This window comes from Halichoerus grypus, chromosome 12 (assembly GCF_964656455.1).
Source record: "Halichoerus grypus chromosome 12, mHalGry1.hap1.1, whole genome shotgun sequence".
In the NCBI taxonomy this organism is placed as follows: domain Eukaryota; kingdom Metazoa; phylum Chordata; class Mammalia; order Carnivora; family Phocidae; genus Halichoerus; species Halichoerus grypus.
The window spans coordinates 74,439,434-74,457,596 of NC_135723.1; the positions used below are offsets into that span (position 1 = coordinate 74,439,434).

An 18,163-nucleotide genomic window follows, 5' to 3' on the forward strand; every position below is an offset into this window, starting at 1 on the left:
AACCAGGTATGGTTCTATGCATAGATACAGAAGAAAAGCATGACCTTATTGCAAAATAGAGTTTGTATCCTGCTTTTTCTTTTGTAATGTTGTGTGTCAGCATTTTCTAGGCTGTGTCGTTAAAAATAATTTGATTACTTAACTATTAATGTTGACATATAGTAGCCCAAAAGATGACTGTGTCTATTTGAATGCCTCATCATGGGTTAAATTTTAAGTTGCTTGCATTTTTCACTATCTTTTTTAAAGATTTATTTATTTATTTGAGAGAGAGAGAGAGAGCACAAGCAGTGGTGGGGAGGGGCAGAGGGAGAAGGAGTGAGAATCTTAAGCAGACTGCAGGCTGAGGGGGAAGCCCAACACCGGGCTTGATCCCACAACCCCAAGATCATGACCTGAGCCAAATTAAGAGTTGGTTAACTGACTGAGCCACCCAGGCACCCTGCATTTTTCACTCTTTTTTTTTTAAAAATTTTATTATGTTATGATAGTCACCATACAATACATCATTGGTTTTTGATGTGGTGATCCACGATCCATTGTGCATTTTTCACTCTTATAAATAATGTTGTGATAAACAGACTTGTTTGTAAATTTGTATTCCCATCTGCCTATTTCCTTGGGGCCATGTCCATGGTTGCCTCTTAAGCAGGAGTGTGATGGACTCAGGAATGTATATTTGAAAAGCTATTCTGATAAAGAAGTTGTGGTATATATATACAATGGAATATTATGCAGCCATCAAAAAGCCAAAATCTTGCCATTTGCAACGACGTGGTTGGAACTAGAGGGTATTATGCTGAGCGAAATAAGTCAATCAGAGAAAGACAAGTATCATATGATCTCACTGATATGAGGAATTTGAGAAACAAGACAGAGGACCATAGGGGAAGGGAGGAAAAAATGAAACAAGATGAAACCAGAGAGGGAGACAAACCATAAGAGACTCTTAATCTCAGGAAACAAACTGAGGGTTGCCTGAGTGATGGGGGGTGGGAGGGATGGGGTGGCTGGGTGATGGACATTGGGGAGGGTATGTGCTATGGTGAGCTCTATGAATTTTGTAAGACTGATGAATCACAGACCTGTACCTCTGAAACAAATAATACATTATATGTTAAAAAAAAAAAAAGATAGTAGGAAGGGAAAAATGAAGGGGGGGAAATCGGAGGGGGAGACGAACCATGAGAGACTATGGACTCTGAGAAACAAACTGAGGGTTCTAGAGGGAAGGGGGGTGGGGGGATGGGTTAGCCTGATGATGGGTATTAAAGAGGGCACGTTCTGCATGGAGCACTGGGTGTTATACGCAAACAATGAATCATGGATCACTACATCAAAAATTAATGATGTAATGTATGGTGATTAACATAACATAATAAATTTTTAAAAGGAAGGAAGGAAGGAAAGAAGGAAGAAAAAGAAAGAAAGAAAGAAAAGAAAAAAAAGAAAGAAAAGAAAGAAAAGAAAGCCATTCTGACAGTGGTGTGAAGGGTAGATTGGAAAGAGGTGATCCCGAGGCAAGCAGAGAAAAGATGCTATTTGAGCAATTTAGGCCAAATATAAGGGTATAAACTAAGTCATTGGCAGCAAGGTCAGAGAAAAGAGGACATGCTAAGATTCTTAAGGTGTTTGCTTGTTTGTTGTTTGTTTGTATAACAGAGCTCTCTGGGAACTTGCTGAAAGCTACTAGCATTTTGTACATATTAGTTCAAGAGTTTAGGAACCTCTAAGGTGGCTTTAGTTAGGAGGGCAAAGAGGATACAGGGATCAGTGGCTCTCTTCTCCAATTTGAAGGGTTGGCTTGGGAAGGAGGAATTTATGAAACCAGTATTAGATGCATCAGGTAAAACTGTCAAGGAGATAGTTTACAAATTGATTTAATAGCTTAGGAGAGAGGTCAGAGCAGGAGTGAGGACGTGGGAGCCTCTTCACAAAGGTGGTGATATTGAGACCCTGGGCCCAAGAGCAGTCCTGGGTATCAGGGTGCTTATGAGAAGAGTACTGGACATAACCAGGGAGGCTACTTACTCCTAAGTAGGAGACCTGGGGGAAACTAGAGAAGGAATGAGGAACTATGTACAGAGAATCCAGAAGAGAATGATGTTGAGGAAGCCAAAAGAGACACGAGTTTCAAGGAAAAAGTCATCAAACTGTCAAATGTTGCAGAGGTCAAGCAAGGAAAGGACTGGAGGGTTTCCATAGGAGCAGTTTCAGTCACCTATAAATGTGGGATGAGCAGATTCTGAGGAAGCCAGATTGCAGCCATGTGGTGAGAAAAGAAGGGAGCCAAGAGAGGCGAGTGTGCAGGGCTTGTTTCAAAGAGAGCTTGTTGTGAGGGCCTGGGAGCGCGAGGTGATGGCTGGAGTGAGATGGGGCAGTGGGGGTTCGCTTTTCCTTGCTTCTGTTGAAACAAGGAAAGCTAGATTTCCACATTGTCATATGACTTTGATTAGTTCTCTAACATTTGCTATTTGCCATGTTTAAAATCTTTTTGTTGGTGATTATGTTTTTAGACACTGTATACTCTCTCCAAGCTTCCAATGGAAGCACTCCTGCCCAAACTGCTAGCGTCCTTCTTCCAGTTCTGCTGAAACAGGCCGAGACTCCTCATTGGCTCTTAGTTGGACTCCCCTCTCAGTGTTTAAGCTTCAGCATGCTAGTATTTGGAATTACAGTTTTAAAATTTCAGAATATGACTGATGTCCTTGAAGTTTGACCTTTACCTGAAGAATTGGTCAAAAATGGTAAATGTTTAAATGTTGCAGTTTAAAGAGTGTCTTTATTGTGTTGCCAAATGCTGAATGACAGGGAACTTTAATTCTAACAAGCTCTAATTAGAAAGAGGAAAAAAAATCAAAGGGTGATGTCAACCAGAATCAAAGTGAACCAGAGCAAGAAATACTTTTATTGGTTACAGAACATCAACAATGTGTGGTATAGTCTTATTCACTTCCTTTACTAGCAATGAAAATACTGCAGGCTGTCCCTAGAGGGTTCAGACAGTCTTATTGAACACATAATCATTTTGATAGGTGTTTTTTGCTGGTAATATGATGCTCTTTGGGGCTGCAGAAAATTATTTATTTTTAGAGATATGCTAAATGATTCTTGGCTTTAAAAAACAAGACAATGTGGCAAATGTTCCTAATGTAGGAAGAAGTGAATAGTCAAGGCAACATATCCACTGGTTTCTTACTTAACAGTGTGTTAGCCTATTTTTGAGTATTATTTTCCTCAGCACAGTTGCTTTAAAGATGTTGACATCAAAAAAGAGTTACCACTTTTTAAGAGGGCATTGTGTTATAATAGAAAACAGTTTCCTTATAAAAGATTAAATAAAGGACATATACATGTACATATACATCAGTGCATATATACACATGTATATATACCATATATGTATATGATTTTGCTGTATAAAGAACCTGGTTATCTTTCTCTAAGATAGATTTTACTTGGAAATTCTTGGTCCTTTCTTTCTTTGCTTTCCAATGAAGTTCAATATTGTATCTTTTAACTCCCTTTGGACCCCTCCTGTTCCCCTTCTTGTCTAAAACCTTTAGGCCATTCCTGTAATCATTCTTTCCTCATTCTAGCCAACTCTCCTTGCTCCTCAACTTTCTTCTGAATCCAATTCAATCTGCCTAGGTTCAACCTCATTATCTGACATGTTTGCTACTGTACCTGGGCTGGTGAGCACTGCTAACTAAAACTTGACAAGCATGCTAATTGTAGCCTCTGTGAATTCATGGTCCCAAATTTGCTAAGCCCTCAAGATGGCCTTTGCAATCCTAAATTGTTTCCCAAGCAGTTCTCTTCTTTATGGCTGTTCTGTACTTTCACCCCCATCTTCAAACTTACTCCCTGTCACCTCTTCCCTCAGTTTCAGAAAATGATCTTGAATCCTGTCTTTTTGAGGCCATCATGCAGGAACTCATGAACATCTTTCCCTTCTACCACTCTCTATCGCTACCTGCACATTTTCTCAACCCGTATTTTCCTGCCTTTTCTCCATAACTTTGTCACCAGGCTGCTCAAAAGAATAGTGCCTGCTTGCCTCCCTTTCTGTTCTCTGGCTTTCATCAAACTGCTCTTAATGAAGTAAAACTGTCAACGCCTATGAGATAGTGTTCAACTTTTACCTAATTTGCCTCTATCATATTTTAACATTACTGTGTGCTACCTCTAAGCATCTTCCTCAGTTTTTATGAAACCCCATCTCTTTTGGATTTTCTTCCACGTTAGGTTCTCACAAATTCAAAGTTGCCATTTTTCCAAAATAGCGGGAAAAGATTTGAGCATTTAATTCTTTACAAAATAATAATTGGCATGAATGCTTAAAATTCAGTATAACCTAAAATTCAGTATTATCTAAAATTGTATTATACTTTTTTATCATATAAATGTATTACAATTCAGTACTTGTTATACTTTTAGAAAGTAAGAAATACATATTAATTATCCTTGATTTCTTCTTTCCTAGTTAATGAAGGAGTTCCCCTTGCTGAGCATGTTCAACATCCATGAAAACCTTTTAGAAGCTCTTCTGGAACTACAAGCATATGCTGATGTTCAGGCAGTCTTAGCAAAGTATGATGGTAAGTTCTTGGGTATTTTTATCTACTTGAGTATTTTTTTCTTCTTGATATATTTCAGTGATTAGATCAGAAAGATCATTTCAAATAGTATAGGACTTTAACAACTACCCACTTACAGATTTTTTTATCTACAGTTTTATGATGGCATTTTATAAAATCTTAGAGTTTTATGGTTGGTCAGTGGGGGCCGGTGCCGCATGCCTCTCCTTCCCTCCCCGTAGGTTCCCTTCTACTCTTCCTGTCAACAAGAGTTAGGCATGCTCTGCTTTATTGCCCCCATTGTCAGGAATCACTCAGAACCTCTGCAGGCAACACGTATCCTGTGGAAACAGCCCCAACTGTTCGAGCTCCTGCTGTGACCCCACATGGGATGACTGTGACCACTACTGGTTGGTCATGTTGATCCTTTGAAGCAATATAGAACAGCTGGTAGCCCTTACTACAGCTCTTGTGACAGTTCAGGAAATATTTGAAGATAAAAGAATGTGTCCTTCATCCCAGGTCTTCTCCTCATTAGCAGAATACCCCCCATTTCTGCACGCAAAGGGCTTTGAAGTCCCTTTGCCATTCACGTTACTTACCCATGAGCTTATTTCATTTTGCCTGTTCTTAATAAACCAGAAAAATAAACTGACACATCTTAGAGATTTCAAAACTCTTGTGTTATATTGCCATTTTCTGTGAATTCACTATTTGATTAATTGCATAAGAGTTATCCACATAATTCCCTGCCATGACCTAGCTCTTGGAATCTCTGCAGGATTATTATTCTACCTTATTTCATTTGTTTGCTTCTAAAATGGATGTTAGGGAGTGATTACTTTTATCACATGCTCATTTTTTGCTTTGTAAACTATTCTTTTTTTAGTAAGCATCTTCAGTACATTTAAAGAACTGTTCAGGTCAAAATTTCCAGGAATTCCTCAAACTAATAGAACGAACTATTTTATTTTAATGCACAGTTCTTCATAAGGGATCTGTGAAGCAGGTTGGAGTTGTTACCTCCTACAGTTGGGGAAACTGAAGCATTGGGAGACTTGGTTTTGTTTTGTTGTTAATTCTTGCTCAAATCAGTGGAAACTACAAGCCCTCAGCCAGTGATGGCATTACTTGGCCTGTGCATACTTGGCCCTGTGTAACAAGATATATGCTACCTAGTATGGAACTGATTTTAGGAAGAGAGAAAAGTATTTGTGGCATACTTCATAGTAAACAAAATAAAGACTGTTTGGCCTTCATGTCAGCTCACTTTTGTTCTCTGTTTATTTGCTGGAATCTCACTATTTGGCTGACCTTGGGAATCTAAGCCATAAGACTACCTTATAAGCAAAATGCTCATACACTGAGGGTCTTTTGGTGCAAAAGGAACCCAGTCCCATGCACCTGGGTTTAGGTGGCCATGCACTTTTTCCAGATGCTACCCTGTAGCCATCAGTGCCGTAGCGAGGTTCTGGTGTTCTCATCCCTGATGCCGACCTGTGCTCAACCTAGTACACCAAGGCTTAAGAAAAAAGTTCTAACTGGTAGAGCCTTTGATGTCTCAAGTCTCGTAAGGCTCCTTTCACAACAATCTCAGTTCATTACAGAAATCGTCAGCTTCGTGTTACAAGACTGATTGTAAAATAGAGAAATGAACTCATTTGGAGCTTTCTGTCATCTCTATCTATCCCATTGCACAGCCTCGGCTCCACAACAACCAAACACTGATTTATTAGATTCTGATAACATATGTTCACATTATTTGTTATAACAGCCCGTCCCACCCTCCACTAAAACTTGGCTCACACTTCGCAAAATTCCTTTGTTGCGAATGGACAAACTCACCATACCAGGGCCCTTGTGTTGAGCTTTGTTTATGTTGTGTACCTGGCAACAGAGATGATGTTCTTATTCATTATTCATGGAAAAAGAGCCTCATTAGTGGCAGGACACATACTGTTGCTGAGATGCCTTGGTAGGAGTTTTGAGTTCAGCAGTTGTCAATAGACTGCAGATGACCTAACCCCGACTGAATTCTGGAGGGTGTTTTGGTGAGGACTTGGCTCAGGCCTGTGTCATTTACAGTAGAAATATAATGAAGTGGCTGCTGAAGTTACTGTTCTTGTAGAATGAGCCATAACCACACAAGACTATTAAAAAACATGCCTCTTGTTTCTCACCCCATACCATAAAATGGGCTCTTTCAAGTTCAGCCCTGCTGCTTTTCCTGGAGACCCAAAGGATCTTGACTGAGTTGTTGCCTCATTTTTCTGGCCCTGTGCAAGAAAGTGTGGGTGCTTTAGAGGGCTTGGAGTACAGACAGCAATTAGGGGTGCTCTGTTCCTCACCCTAGTTCAGATGTCATCAGTCTAATCCATGAGATGCTGGAGACAGCACTTTGAATCCCAACCTCCCCATCCCTCTTCATAGAGCCACACCCAAAGCAGCACGATTATATGTTATCTTTGAGAATTGGAATGCTCTGGTTGGGTAGCTATTTCTTGGATGGTTTATGGGTACAGCAGTCCTTCTTTATTACTTTTGCTAGGTGGCCGAATTTTTTAAATAGTATGTTGGGAAGTGACACAGTGGGATTTGTGCTGCTTTCCTGACCTTTGCAAAAAGGATTTAGAAATATGGCAAGGCAGGGGAGACCAACATGTTCAGAGGAGGGAGGAAGGTAACATGTATTCCTTTGCCTCATTCTTTTTGTTCTTCACCTTTTAAAAAAATTTTTTTTAGGTTTGAGTTTTAAAAGTGATATTCACAAACTCCTTTTACAGTGAAGCACCTGGATCCCTAGTAGGATTACCAGTGAATTGGTCATACCTCCTTGTAATCTGTAGTTTAATTTTGATTTTGCCCTTGAGATCACTTCTCATGTTATGTTTTTCCAGCCATTAGTCTGAAGTGCTGTCTTGCTATCCTCAGGAGTTTTCGTACTCTTTTTTCAGTTTGCTAACCCACATTATGGGTGGGCATTTTTTATCCAGGTGGTTGGTCCTGCTTTTGGAGTCCTTCACACAAAGACTAAAATAACAGCGGCTACAGCTAGCATTTATTGAGTTCTTATATTGTGTCAGGGTCAGACAGGATTCTAAGCTCTACACGGATGAACTCATTTATTCTTACCACAGGCATATGAGGCAGATACTATTATTAGCCCCATTTTATAGCTGTGGTAACTGGTACAGAGATAAGTTAAGTAACTTGTTCAAATGAAGAGCCTAAGATGCCAAAGTAAAGCCATGGAGATGTTATATTGTGAGAGAAAAGAGAGAAACTGAGGTCCGTCTTTGTTCAATAAGATGTGAATTCCATGAGGAAAGGAAAGCCAGAATCAAAACTGAGGTGGTCTGACTCCAGGCCCATGGTCTTAGCCATCATGCTTCCACTTTCTCTACTGTTGGCAGTATTTTTTTTTATTGTTTTTATTAACACCATTCTTGTTGTTATTATTAGCTACAGTTTATCGAGAACCTACGATGTGCCAAGCATGTTACACACATTACCTGTAACCCTCAATAACCTTGCAAGGAGGTAGTTACACCATTTTAGCAGATGCAGAAACTGAGGCTTGTGAGTTTAAGTAACTTTCAAGACCACATTCCTTGAAAACTGCAGAACTGGGATTCAAATCCAGGTCTCTCTGGCTCTAAAAGCCCATGTGTTTTCCATAAATGTAAGCCTTGCTGAATGACTTGCTCTGCCTCTCTCACTCCTTTTGGAAAGGCATGAGTTAGGTGGGCTGGAGCCATGGTACAGAATTTCAGTGATGCCAAATTGTCTTTTAAGAATCTTTTTTTTTTTTTTAAAGATTTTATTTATTTGACAGAGAGAGACACAGTGAGAGAGGGAACACAAGGGGGAGTGGGAGAGGGAGAAGCAGGCTTCCCGCTGAGCAGGGAGCCCGATGGGAGGCTCGATCCCAGGACCCTGGGATCATGATCTGAGCCGAAGGCAGATGCTTAACTGACTGAGCCACCCAGGTGCCCCTTAAGATTCCTTTTTAATCATTCCTTAAGAACCTGGTATATCTCTATTTGCTTATCTTTCTGTAACTCTCTTTAAAATATGGCTTTCTATTTTCAATCACCTTATGCCTGGTTTCTTTGTCACAAAAGGGATTTGATGTATGGTGTTGATTTAATTTGAGATTTATCATCTTTTTTTTTTTTTCAGTCATACATTAGCTATAAACACAGAAATGTTTTTAAGATCCTTAAGTCATCAGAACCTTCTTTTGGAACCATTGAGAAAGTTGTTATAAGCTTTGGGTGCCTTTCAAAGGAGCTTATAGGCCACCTAGGTTGAAAACTGACGTCTCAAAGATTAGAGTGGTAATGTGGAAAAGAATTCATGCATTTATTATTCATTATCATTTGTGCATTTCAACTTTAGAAGAATCTTCTAGAGCAAGTGAATGCGAGTGTGATTGCTACAAGATACTTTTGGGAGCGTCTAGTTTGGTCTGGTCTCTAGTTAGTGATCCCTGGGGGACACCAGGGGCTGTCACCCCGGGTGCCAGCCTGCTGAGATCAAGGGCCAGGTCTGCCTTTCACCAGCTGACTGAACTTCAGCATATTACTTAACCTTCTAAGCCTCAGTTTCTTTCTCTGGAAATGGAATCAAGGCTTAGAAAGGCTAAGTAACTTGCTCAAGATCACACAGCTGGGAATTTTTCATGAGGATTACAGTAGTTAATCCATGTTAAATGTTTAGAACAGCGTGGGGTACACATTAAGCATTCAGTAACTCTCAGTCATTATAAAGAGCCAAGATTACTCCTGAACTTCACCACTGTTCTCAATCCATTTCGTTCAAAAGGAAAACCATATATAAAATGTCAGTTAAAATGAGAGAATAAGAACCCTGTCTTGTGCCCCCCCAAAAGGCAGTGTTATGGCCTGTTATTAAAATTACTTATGTATCTAATAGGACATGTAGATAGATAGATATTTGATAAGAATGGAAATGCTTAGTTTTATCTACAAACAATTCTTAAACTTTTGGAAAGCTGAAAAAAAAAGTGCCAGGGATTTTCATTCCTGATCAAAAGACAAATTGTTTCAGCCTTGGGGCAATTTGCACCAATGGAAATACAAGTCCAAGCTCTTTTGGATATTGACTCCATTAGGTCATTTAGTGATTGCCCTTAATTTGGGACAGAAATTTCCCTGTGAGGGACAAACTGGCCTTTTATATAGTCATGAATGTTATATAAATGCAACAATGTATCAAGACCATTTTTATGGTGCCATCAAGCCCATCCTAAATTAGCATTATTATCTGCCATCTGTAATGTGCAGAGGGTATACTTTCAAGAACAGGACATGTTTCTAACACTGGGGGAAATACTTTAATCTCAGTAGATTGAAAACAGAGGTTCTAAAGAAAGCATTAGGGAATTATTCTATGTTGAGACTATTCAGAGAATAAGCTTTTTGCTGATACTGTTTTGTATCAGCTTTTTGCTGATACTTATAACGACTGATACAGCATGTAGTATGCTGATACATGGAGTATTCCACACAGGCTGGGTCAATCCTGCTCCTGAACCTTTCCATATGTTCTGTCTCTAGTATTTTCACTGTCTGGCTCAACTCAGGTGCCACCTCCACCAGGAAGGCTTCTCTCACTTCCCCCTGGGTAAAGTGTCAATGTATCAAGACCATTTTTATGGTCAGTAGATTGAAAACAGAGGTTTTCAGTCAAGTGTGTGGTTTTGAGTTTTGATGCCACAGGCACAACAGCTTCTGAGATAGATCTACTACAAAATTAGGCTGCATTCAAGAAAGAAGATTTGAAATGCAGTCAGTCCCTCGTGACAGACTGTAAGCCTAGTCTAGCTCCCTTCCCTGGGCTGGTTCTTATGTAAAAGATCAAGGATACCAAGGCAAATGTTGAAGAGCATCCTTCTGTAAAAATGGGCAAATGAATCACATCACTGCTTCAAAGAAGAAAATGATTATCAGCACTGATACCCTGAGCTATGACTTCAGGCTGGTAAGCATGAGTCACTAAGAAATGATGGCCCCTTACAGCTTTTGCACTGGATGTCCTGCTGACTGGGACACCAAGAGGTAGGTAGTTCTGTCAAGTGAACGAGGCCCTTCAATTAGCAGTTGACTGACTGTCCTATTATACGTGCAATGAGCCAGGAGTTCTAACAATAGATGTTATTTCAGTGAAGACTGTATGCATGAGAAACTTCTGTTGTCTCTAATGATGGAAGACATTTTATGAATGCATACATTTGTAATTCACATAGTTGGCACATGAACAAACCCTTGAAATTTATATTGGCTTTAGTAATCCTTATTGCCTAGTTATCATAATTTACCAAGGTAACCCCCCCCCCCCCCCCCCCGCCAGCCATTACCATCACATAAACTGCTGTGTTTGACTCCGGGGCACTGGCCACAGAAGGGCTCTCTGACACAGACCTTCTAGAGTAATCCAACCCAAAAGTTGCAAATAACATCTGGTGTTTGGCTTTGTAGCACAAGATGAATTTTTCTGGGTGTAGTTGAGTCTGTGTTGCCTGCCCCTCCCCCTGCACCAAATTACTAAGGTCATGTAGTATTTCCCGATTGAATCATTGAACTCCCAGGTGGCACAAAGGGATTTTGGATTGGCTTTTTAAAGGTGGGACAAAGAGACCATACACTGTCTGGAACAAAAAAAAAAAAAACCCAAAAAAACAGAACAAAACAAAAAATAATTCTAAGGACAGAATTCTACATTTCTGTTGTTTGCTTTGTATCATATCATGTACAGAAGTAAACTGAGAAATTTTACTGAAGAAAGCCACAGGGAGGACAGCATCACATAATGGGACAGTTATATCACACCTCATCCATTAACAGGTTAGGAAGGAGAAATGGGCTGCATTTTTGTTTGTTTGGTCAGTCAGTTGATGGCTCCAAAAGCATTGTCAAGGCCAAATGTGTTGGATTAATATAAACTTCCAGTATATCAATGTGTTGCCTGACCCAGAAAAGGTACTTGATACTCCATAATCTTAAATGATTACAGAGAGTAATTAGGTTAGTTTCTTTTCAAATTAATTCAGCAGGGATCCATCAAACCCTTATATTGAAAATACTAACTTTTAGGTGCATTCAGATTCAGAGATGAATATAATCTATTCTGTGTTGCCAAGAAGCTTTATTGTCTGGTAGAGAAAGATGTAAAAAAACAGTAACAACAAAAAAACAAAAAAACCCAAAAAGTCAAAACCACCCACAGTAAATTGAGGTGGGATGCATCAGTGCTTTCTGAATCTGTTTGAAACATGCTCAAGTGGTGCAGAGAAAGAAACCCTTTGAGAGAAGCCCTGTGTTTTCTTCTCGGACACTCCTGTGCAGGGGTAGACATTCCGAGCAGCTGTAGTGAATGAATGACTTTTTAGACGGAGATGCACTATGACATAGTGTCCTCATTTGTGAGGTGCTTTGGGACTTATTTATGCTGGCTGCTACCCTTGAAAACATTGTTTTGGAATTATAGATATGAAATTGACCCTCAATTGATCTAGCTCATGCATAGGAACAATAATGATCCTTTTAAAATTATATCTTGATGATTATTATTGTAGATGAACAAAAGGAAATTAGGTCAAAAAGATTATCACTGAAAAAACTTCTATCTAAAGTTTTACCCCATGGGTTTTCTGAGACACATCAAATTGACAGTTTTGCTCCAAATTCCATAAATTTCCTCCAAGATTATTACATTGAATTTCAATTTTGCTATTATGAGCATTTATGACTTTTGAAAACTTAAGAGTCATTCTCCCTGAGATGACCTTTTCCTTCAGTGGCCTCATTCCCATAAAGGGTCCTAGGGAGCCAGAAGAGGTGTGGTTTGCCTTCCTTGTTTTTGGCCCCAAACCCTTCTACTTCCCTTCAACCTTGTCAGCTTGTACTCTTGCTTTCTTCCTGCCTCACTTGTAAACTTCACTGCTGTCTCAAACAGACATCTGGATTTAGAGCACCAGTACAGTTTCATTCATTTTGCTGGAATGCCATAAGCATGATAAACGCAGTACACATGCTGAGAAATAACAAGTTTCTGACTCTCTCTTAGTACATCCATCAGTCCTGACAGTTTCGGCTTCCAGAAGCTAAATTAGATGTAAGTGCTTGCATATCAAAGGGAGCTAATATCAAGTGATTTGAGATGTTAGTACATTAACTTAAGATTTCTTTCAGCAAACACAGGACCACCATGTTTTAGACATTGTTTTGGTTCGAGGGTACAAAGTGACGAAGAAACACAGCTGTTACTCCTAGCACACACCACGTAAGTAGGAGAGGGAAGGAAGAAAACAATTGCTGTAAAGACTGCAATAGAATTTAACCGAGTATGGAAGGGACACTTTACCCAGGGGGAAGTGAGAGAAGCCTTCCTGGTGGAGGTGGCACCTGAGTTGAGCCAGACAGTGAAAATACTAGAGACAGAACATATGGAAAGGTTCAGGAGCAGGATTGACCCAGCCTGTGTGGAATACTCCATGTATCCTACAAAGCATAGGAATGGTGGAGGGCTGCAGCAAAGGGCTGAAGATGCATTGGGTGAGTTAGGAAGGGACTGCACCTCACAGAGCTTTGGACCTAATTCCACCGGCCATGGGGAGACCGTGAGGCAATCTCAGCAGGGATGGGCTCCAGTCTGACCTCAAAGTGGAGAGAGTGGCACAGTAGATTCATACTCTGCCCTTTTTTGACTTGAGGTGGTTGAGGGATGAACCCAGAGTGTGGAAGCACTAAGACATGAGGGAGTGGAGTGCCACTGTAGAGTGCCAGTGAAGTGGTTTCAGACTCAGAGAAGCAGGATTCTCTCCATTAGGGAGATACTTGGGAGGCTTTCAACCAAAAATTATAAGAGTTTGGTTTTTCTTCTTTAAACAGCAAATGAGAATCCCAATGCAGAAGCTTTTTTATTTCCGAGTTTATCAAAACTTCCTATTTTAAGCTCTAACCACTTAATTTCATTTGCTTTCTGGTGATCTCTTAACTATAGGAAATTGAAGTCTATGTAGACCTAGCATAAACCTTAGATAATCTGTCAGGGGAGTGTAACACAGTTAGAGCCTGCTGGGACTCATACAGCCCATCAACACCTACCTACTTCTGCTGAGTCATACAATGACACGGGAGAAAAAATGTGGAATGTGGGGAACAGGTGGAGTGTCCACCTCATCTTTAAAGGTTGTGAATTTAGAGACAGTGCAGTACAGGATGTGAATGCCTGTGTGTGCAGATCTACAAGTCTTATTTGCTAAAAGCAAAGCACCTGATACACTTTTTTAAAAAAAAGATTTTTATTTATTTATTTGACAGAGAGAGAGAGCACAGGCAGGGGAGCAGCAGAGGGAGAGGGAGAAGCAGGCTCCCCACTGAGCAGAGAGCCTGATGCAGGACTCAAATTCAGGACCCTGAGATCATGACCTGAGCCTAAGGCAGACGCTTAACCAACTGAGCCACCCAGGTGCCTCACATCTGATAAATTCTTGCCTTGCTGACAGTTCAGTTGCTACTAAAGTAGGCAAAGCCTGAGAGTAATTAATATGCTGAATTTAATTTTTACCAAAATGGAAGAACTTTAAGAGAAGGAGATCATGTTATCTTATAGCTCATAGCAGTCAAAGAAGGGAACATTGGTCATAGACAGATTTCCTGAATCTAAAAACAAACAAATGACAACAAAAAGCCAAAAGCTATACCCTTTTTTAAGTCAGAGGAAAGATAAATATAAACCTCTAACTCGAGATTCAGTGAACAACTTTGTGCTGACACCATTCAGCGTAGAAGACACAGATTTTTAAGTGGAAATGGTTCAAAAAAGATGGGAGGTTCTAGACGATGATATTATAGTTATTCCCAATGAAAAAAATGTAAAGGAAACACAAATGATTAAAGTATATGAAAGGTCAGAGTGACAAATCATTAAATAAGTATATAAAAGTGGGGTAGAAACCTGTAAGCAGGTGGTTAGAGTTGCTCAAGTCCAGAGGAAGCTAAAGTCTCAGGACTTCCCTTGTGAAGTTGTTTTCCAAGCAAACTGATGAAGAAAGTATAAGAGAATGACAATGAAGAAAACAGAAGCAAGCATCACATTGGCAGTACGGGATGGTGACAGGGACCAGGCATTGCAAGACCAACTCTGTCACTAATTAGTTAGGTGGCTCTGAAGCATATATATCATTTAGCTTCTCTGATCTTGTATTTTTTCATCTGTAAAATAAAAGATTTTTGACCTTCACAGTTGTTTGCTGTTGTCCAATTCTTTGATCCATCTTGTAGAGCTCCTATTTGGAGAAGATAGTAATGTGTTAATAAATGGATAAAAATATACCTTTATTCATTCCTATTCACTACTTGCCCTCAGTACTTTTGATTCTTTTTTTGCTTTTTAAGAATTTCAACAAATAAGTCAATCACAGTAAAATTCTAGATGATTATGTGGTTTACTAACATTTAGGAAAGAAAGAGGTGATTGAAGATCCAACATGGATTTACTAAGGAAGTTGTGCTAAATAAAAACAGATGAGATAGTGGATGTGAAAATATTTGTAGTCCATACAACAGTCTTTAAATGTTTCTTACTAATTTAATGGCCATTTTTCTTCATATTTCTGAATTAGAGGAATACCATAGATGTATTTATATATTTAATTAAAATATTTGAGAATGTTTTGAATGCTACCTTTTTAGGTAATGTGGAATAATGTGTCATAGTACCAGTTGTATCATTGATAAATGGTGTGATTTAATGGTATAAGTGGTGTATATAATATCTATTATAACCATTAATAAATGGTATAATTTAATGGTTTAAATTGTATATATAATACCTATTATTACCATTAATAAATGGTTGCACATACATCATTGCAGACCATTGCAAATTTAGGGTGATCTCTAGAATAGCATTCCTGGATCCCCTCCTTGGTATTGCCATGGTCAGTATTTTTATAAATCAGACCTTATAGACAGTATAGCACAGTTCAAAATCATTTGCGCATATTTGTTTTAACTATGTGATATTGGCTTTTTTTTTTTATATATTGGCATATTTCTTAACCATTATATGCCTCACTTTCCCCATCTATATAAGGAGGGCACATGGTGTGATGAGCCCTGGGTGTTATATGCAACTGATGAATCATTGAACACTACACCAAAAACTAATGATGTACTATATGTTGGCTTATTTGAATTTAAATTAAAAAAATAAAATAAAATTTTAAAAAAGAGGGCTAAGAGTAAGTCCTATCTCAAAGGGTTGCTCTGAGGAGTAAATAAAATAATGTGTAAGTGATTAACACCAGTGTCTGGCAAGCTTAATAAGCCCAGGGTAATGTTAGTGGTAATTTCAATGATGATAATGGTCATTTGGTGAGAAGGTATGCTTATGAATTGTATGGAACAAAGCTGTGGGTGGTAGCTTGAGTCAGAATGATGACTAATAGCCTGGAATGATATTCTGAAACCGTTAAGATTTAGTGGTTTAGATTTCATTTTGAGGTTTAAAATTTAATGGAATCAAATACGAAATCTTGCTTATAGGTTCGTAAATTTTCATGGCTTAAGTAAAAGAGAAAAGACTTGGCTTTGGCTGAAATCAATTTGCATAGAACCTCGGGGAGTTTGTTGACCACACAATCATAGGAACAAATAAGGACTGCTCAACATCAGGGCCATCCTAGCTGGTCTTCAGGGAGGTGTTACGGCTATAGTTCCTCAGACTGCATTTCCCCTGAGCTCTGTACTGGTCATGTTTCAGGGATTTAGAAGATTACTTCCACTTCTGATTCTCATATTTTGAAATCATTCATGGCTTTATAACAAAAATAAACAAAAAAGTTCTGAAGAATATATCAGTGGAGGAATGAGAAGTATTTATTCTGGAAAAGATTAGGTTTAGAGGAGATATTGTAACCATTTTAATATTTGAAAGGCTGATGAGAAATAATCATGTTGTTTTGTTATGGAAGGCAAAACCAGTAAGTAATTTTTAGATAAGGATTCATAGAGAGAAGAGGGGACAGAATGATAAAAGGCAACTGAAATGTTATAGAAGTTAGACTGAAGAGAAGACAGCTTCAGGTAGCACAGGATTATAGGTTTGTGTTTTTAAAATCTTTTTAATTGAGTTATAAATTACCTATAGTAACATGCACAAATCTGAAGTATAGAGCGGGATGACTTTTTAAAATACACATGTGTTATCACTACCCAGGATCATATAACTTCCCATCATCTCAGAAGGCTGCCTCATGCCCCCTTTTGGCCAATAACTGCCTTCTAACCCAGAAGTAACCATTTTTCTGACCTTTATCATCATATATTACTTTCTGCAAACTTCCTACAACCACTTTGGAGCACTGTTTACCAGTTTAAACATGTATCTACTTTCTGACTCAGCAACTTCATTTCCAATTACATATCTAAGAGAATGGTCACAACAGCTTTATTCATAATAGCCCAAAACTGAGAAACAACCCAAATAGCCATTAGCAAGAGAACAAACATATTGTGGTATATCCACAAAATGAAATACTACTCAGCAATAAAAAAGAATAAAGGCCTGATACATGCTACAGCATGGGATGAATCTCAGAAACATCATGCTGAGTGAAAGAAGCCAGACATGGAAGAGTACATACTCTGTGATACCAATTACATGAAATTCAAGATTGTAGATTTTAATGAAAGATTTTTATGACAATCTGATTTTGAATACCTAAGACAGTTGGAGAAAGTTCTTTCCCTTTCAGAAAAGGAACCTGTATGAAACAAAAGATGGCCGAGAAGTGGAAGGAAATTTAAACTAAAGCCAGGAGTTCAGCTTTGCTAGTGAGAAATACTTATTTAGCATTCCTTGTTTTTGGAATTCTGTGCTATGTCATTATTTCCTTTCTTTTTCTTTCTTTTTTATATTTGAATTATTTGGTTGTTTGGATTTGTTTTATTCTTCCTGAAGCTTCTTTTTATTTTTCCCCTTAATTCTTTTATAACAGCAAATATCTGTGTCATTATCTAAGAATATTTTTTCTCTTAATCATACTATATATTACATGGCATCTACTTTCTTTTTTAAATCACTCTTCCTGGAGCACTCTAACCTTCAGCTCAAATATGATCCATTTGATCTCTAGGCAAGTTTCACAGCTGTTTTTATAATGACTTCCCTGAACATACTCCTTTGCTAATAACATTATTTTTTGTAGCTAATATTTTTCTCATTCTTGGATTCTTTTTCTTAATTAAAAAAAAATTTAATTCCAGTATAGTTAACATACTGTGTTATATTAGTTTCAGGTATACAGTATAGTGATTCAGTAATTTTGTACATTACCCGGTGCTCATCATGATAACTGTACTCCTAATCTCCTTTACCTATTTCATCCATTCCCCCCACCTACCACCCCTGTGGTAACCATCAGTTTGTTCTCTATAGTTAGGAGTCTGTAATTTGGTTTGTCTCTTTTTTTCCTTTGTTTCTTTGTTTTCTAAGTTCCACATGAATGAAACCATATATTTGTCTTTCTTTGACTGACTTATTTCACTTAG

At 38.6% G+C, this 18,163-nt stretch overlaps 1 protein-coding gene across 8 annotated transcripts in view; it reads left to right on the forward strand.

Annotated features, from left to right (window-relative positions):
• The window catches only part of ST7 (suppression of tumorigenicity 7), a 233,750-nt gene that overhangs the window by 172,021 nt on the left and 43,566 nt on the right, over positions 1 to 18,163 (forward strand). For all 8 annotated transcript variants that reach the window (XM_078059492.1, XM_078059494.1, XM_078059493.1 and 5 more), the window contains one exon: positions 4,487 to 4,601. In XM_078059492.1, coding sequence (XP_077915618.1) covers positions 4,487 to 4,601 — 115 coding nt within the window. The remainder of the gene's footprint in view (positions 1 to 4,486; positions 4,602 to 18,163) is intronic.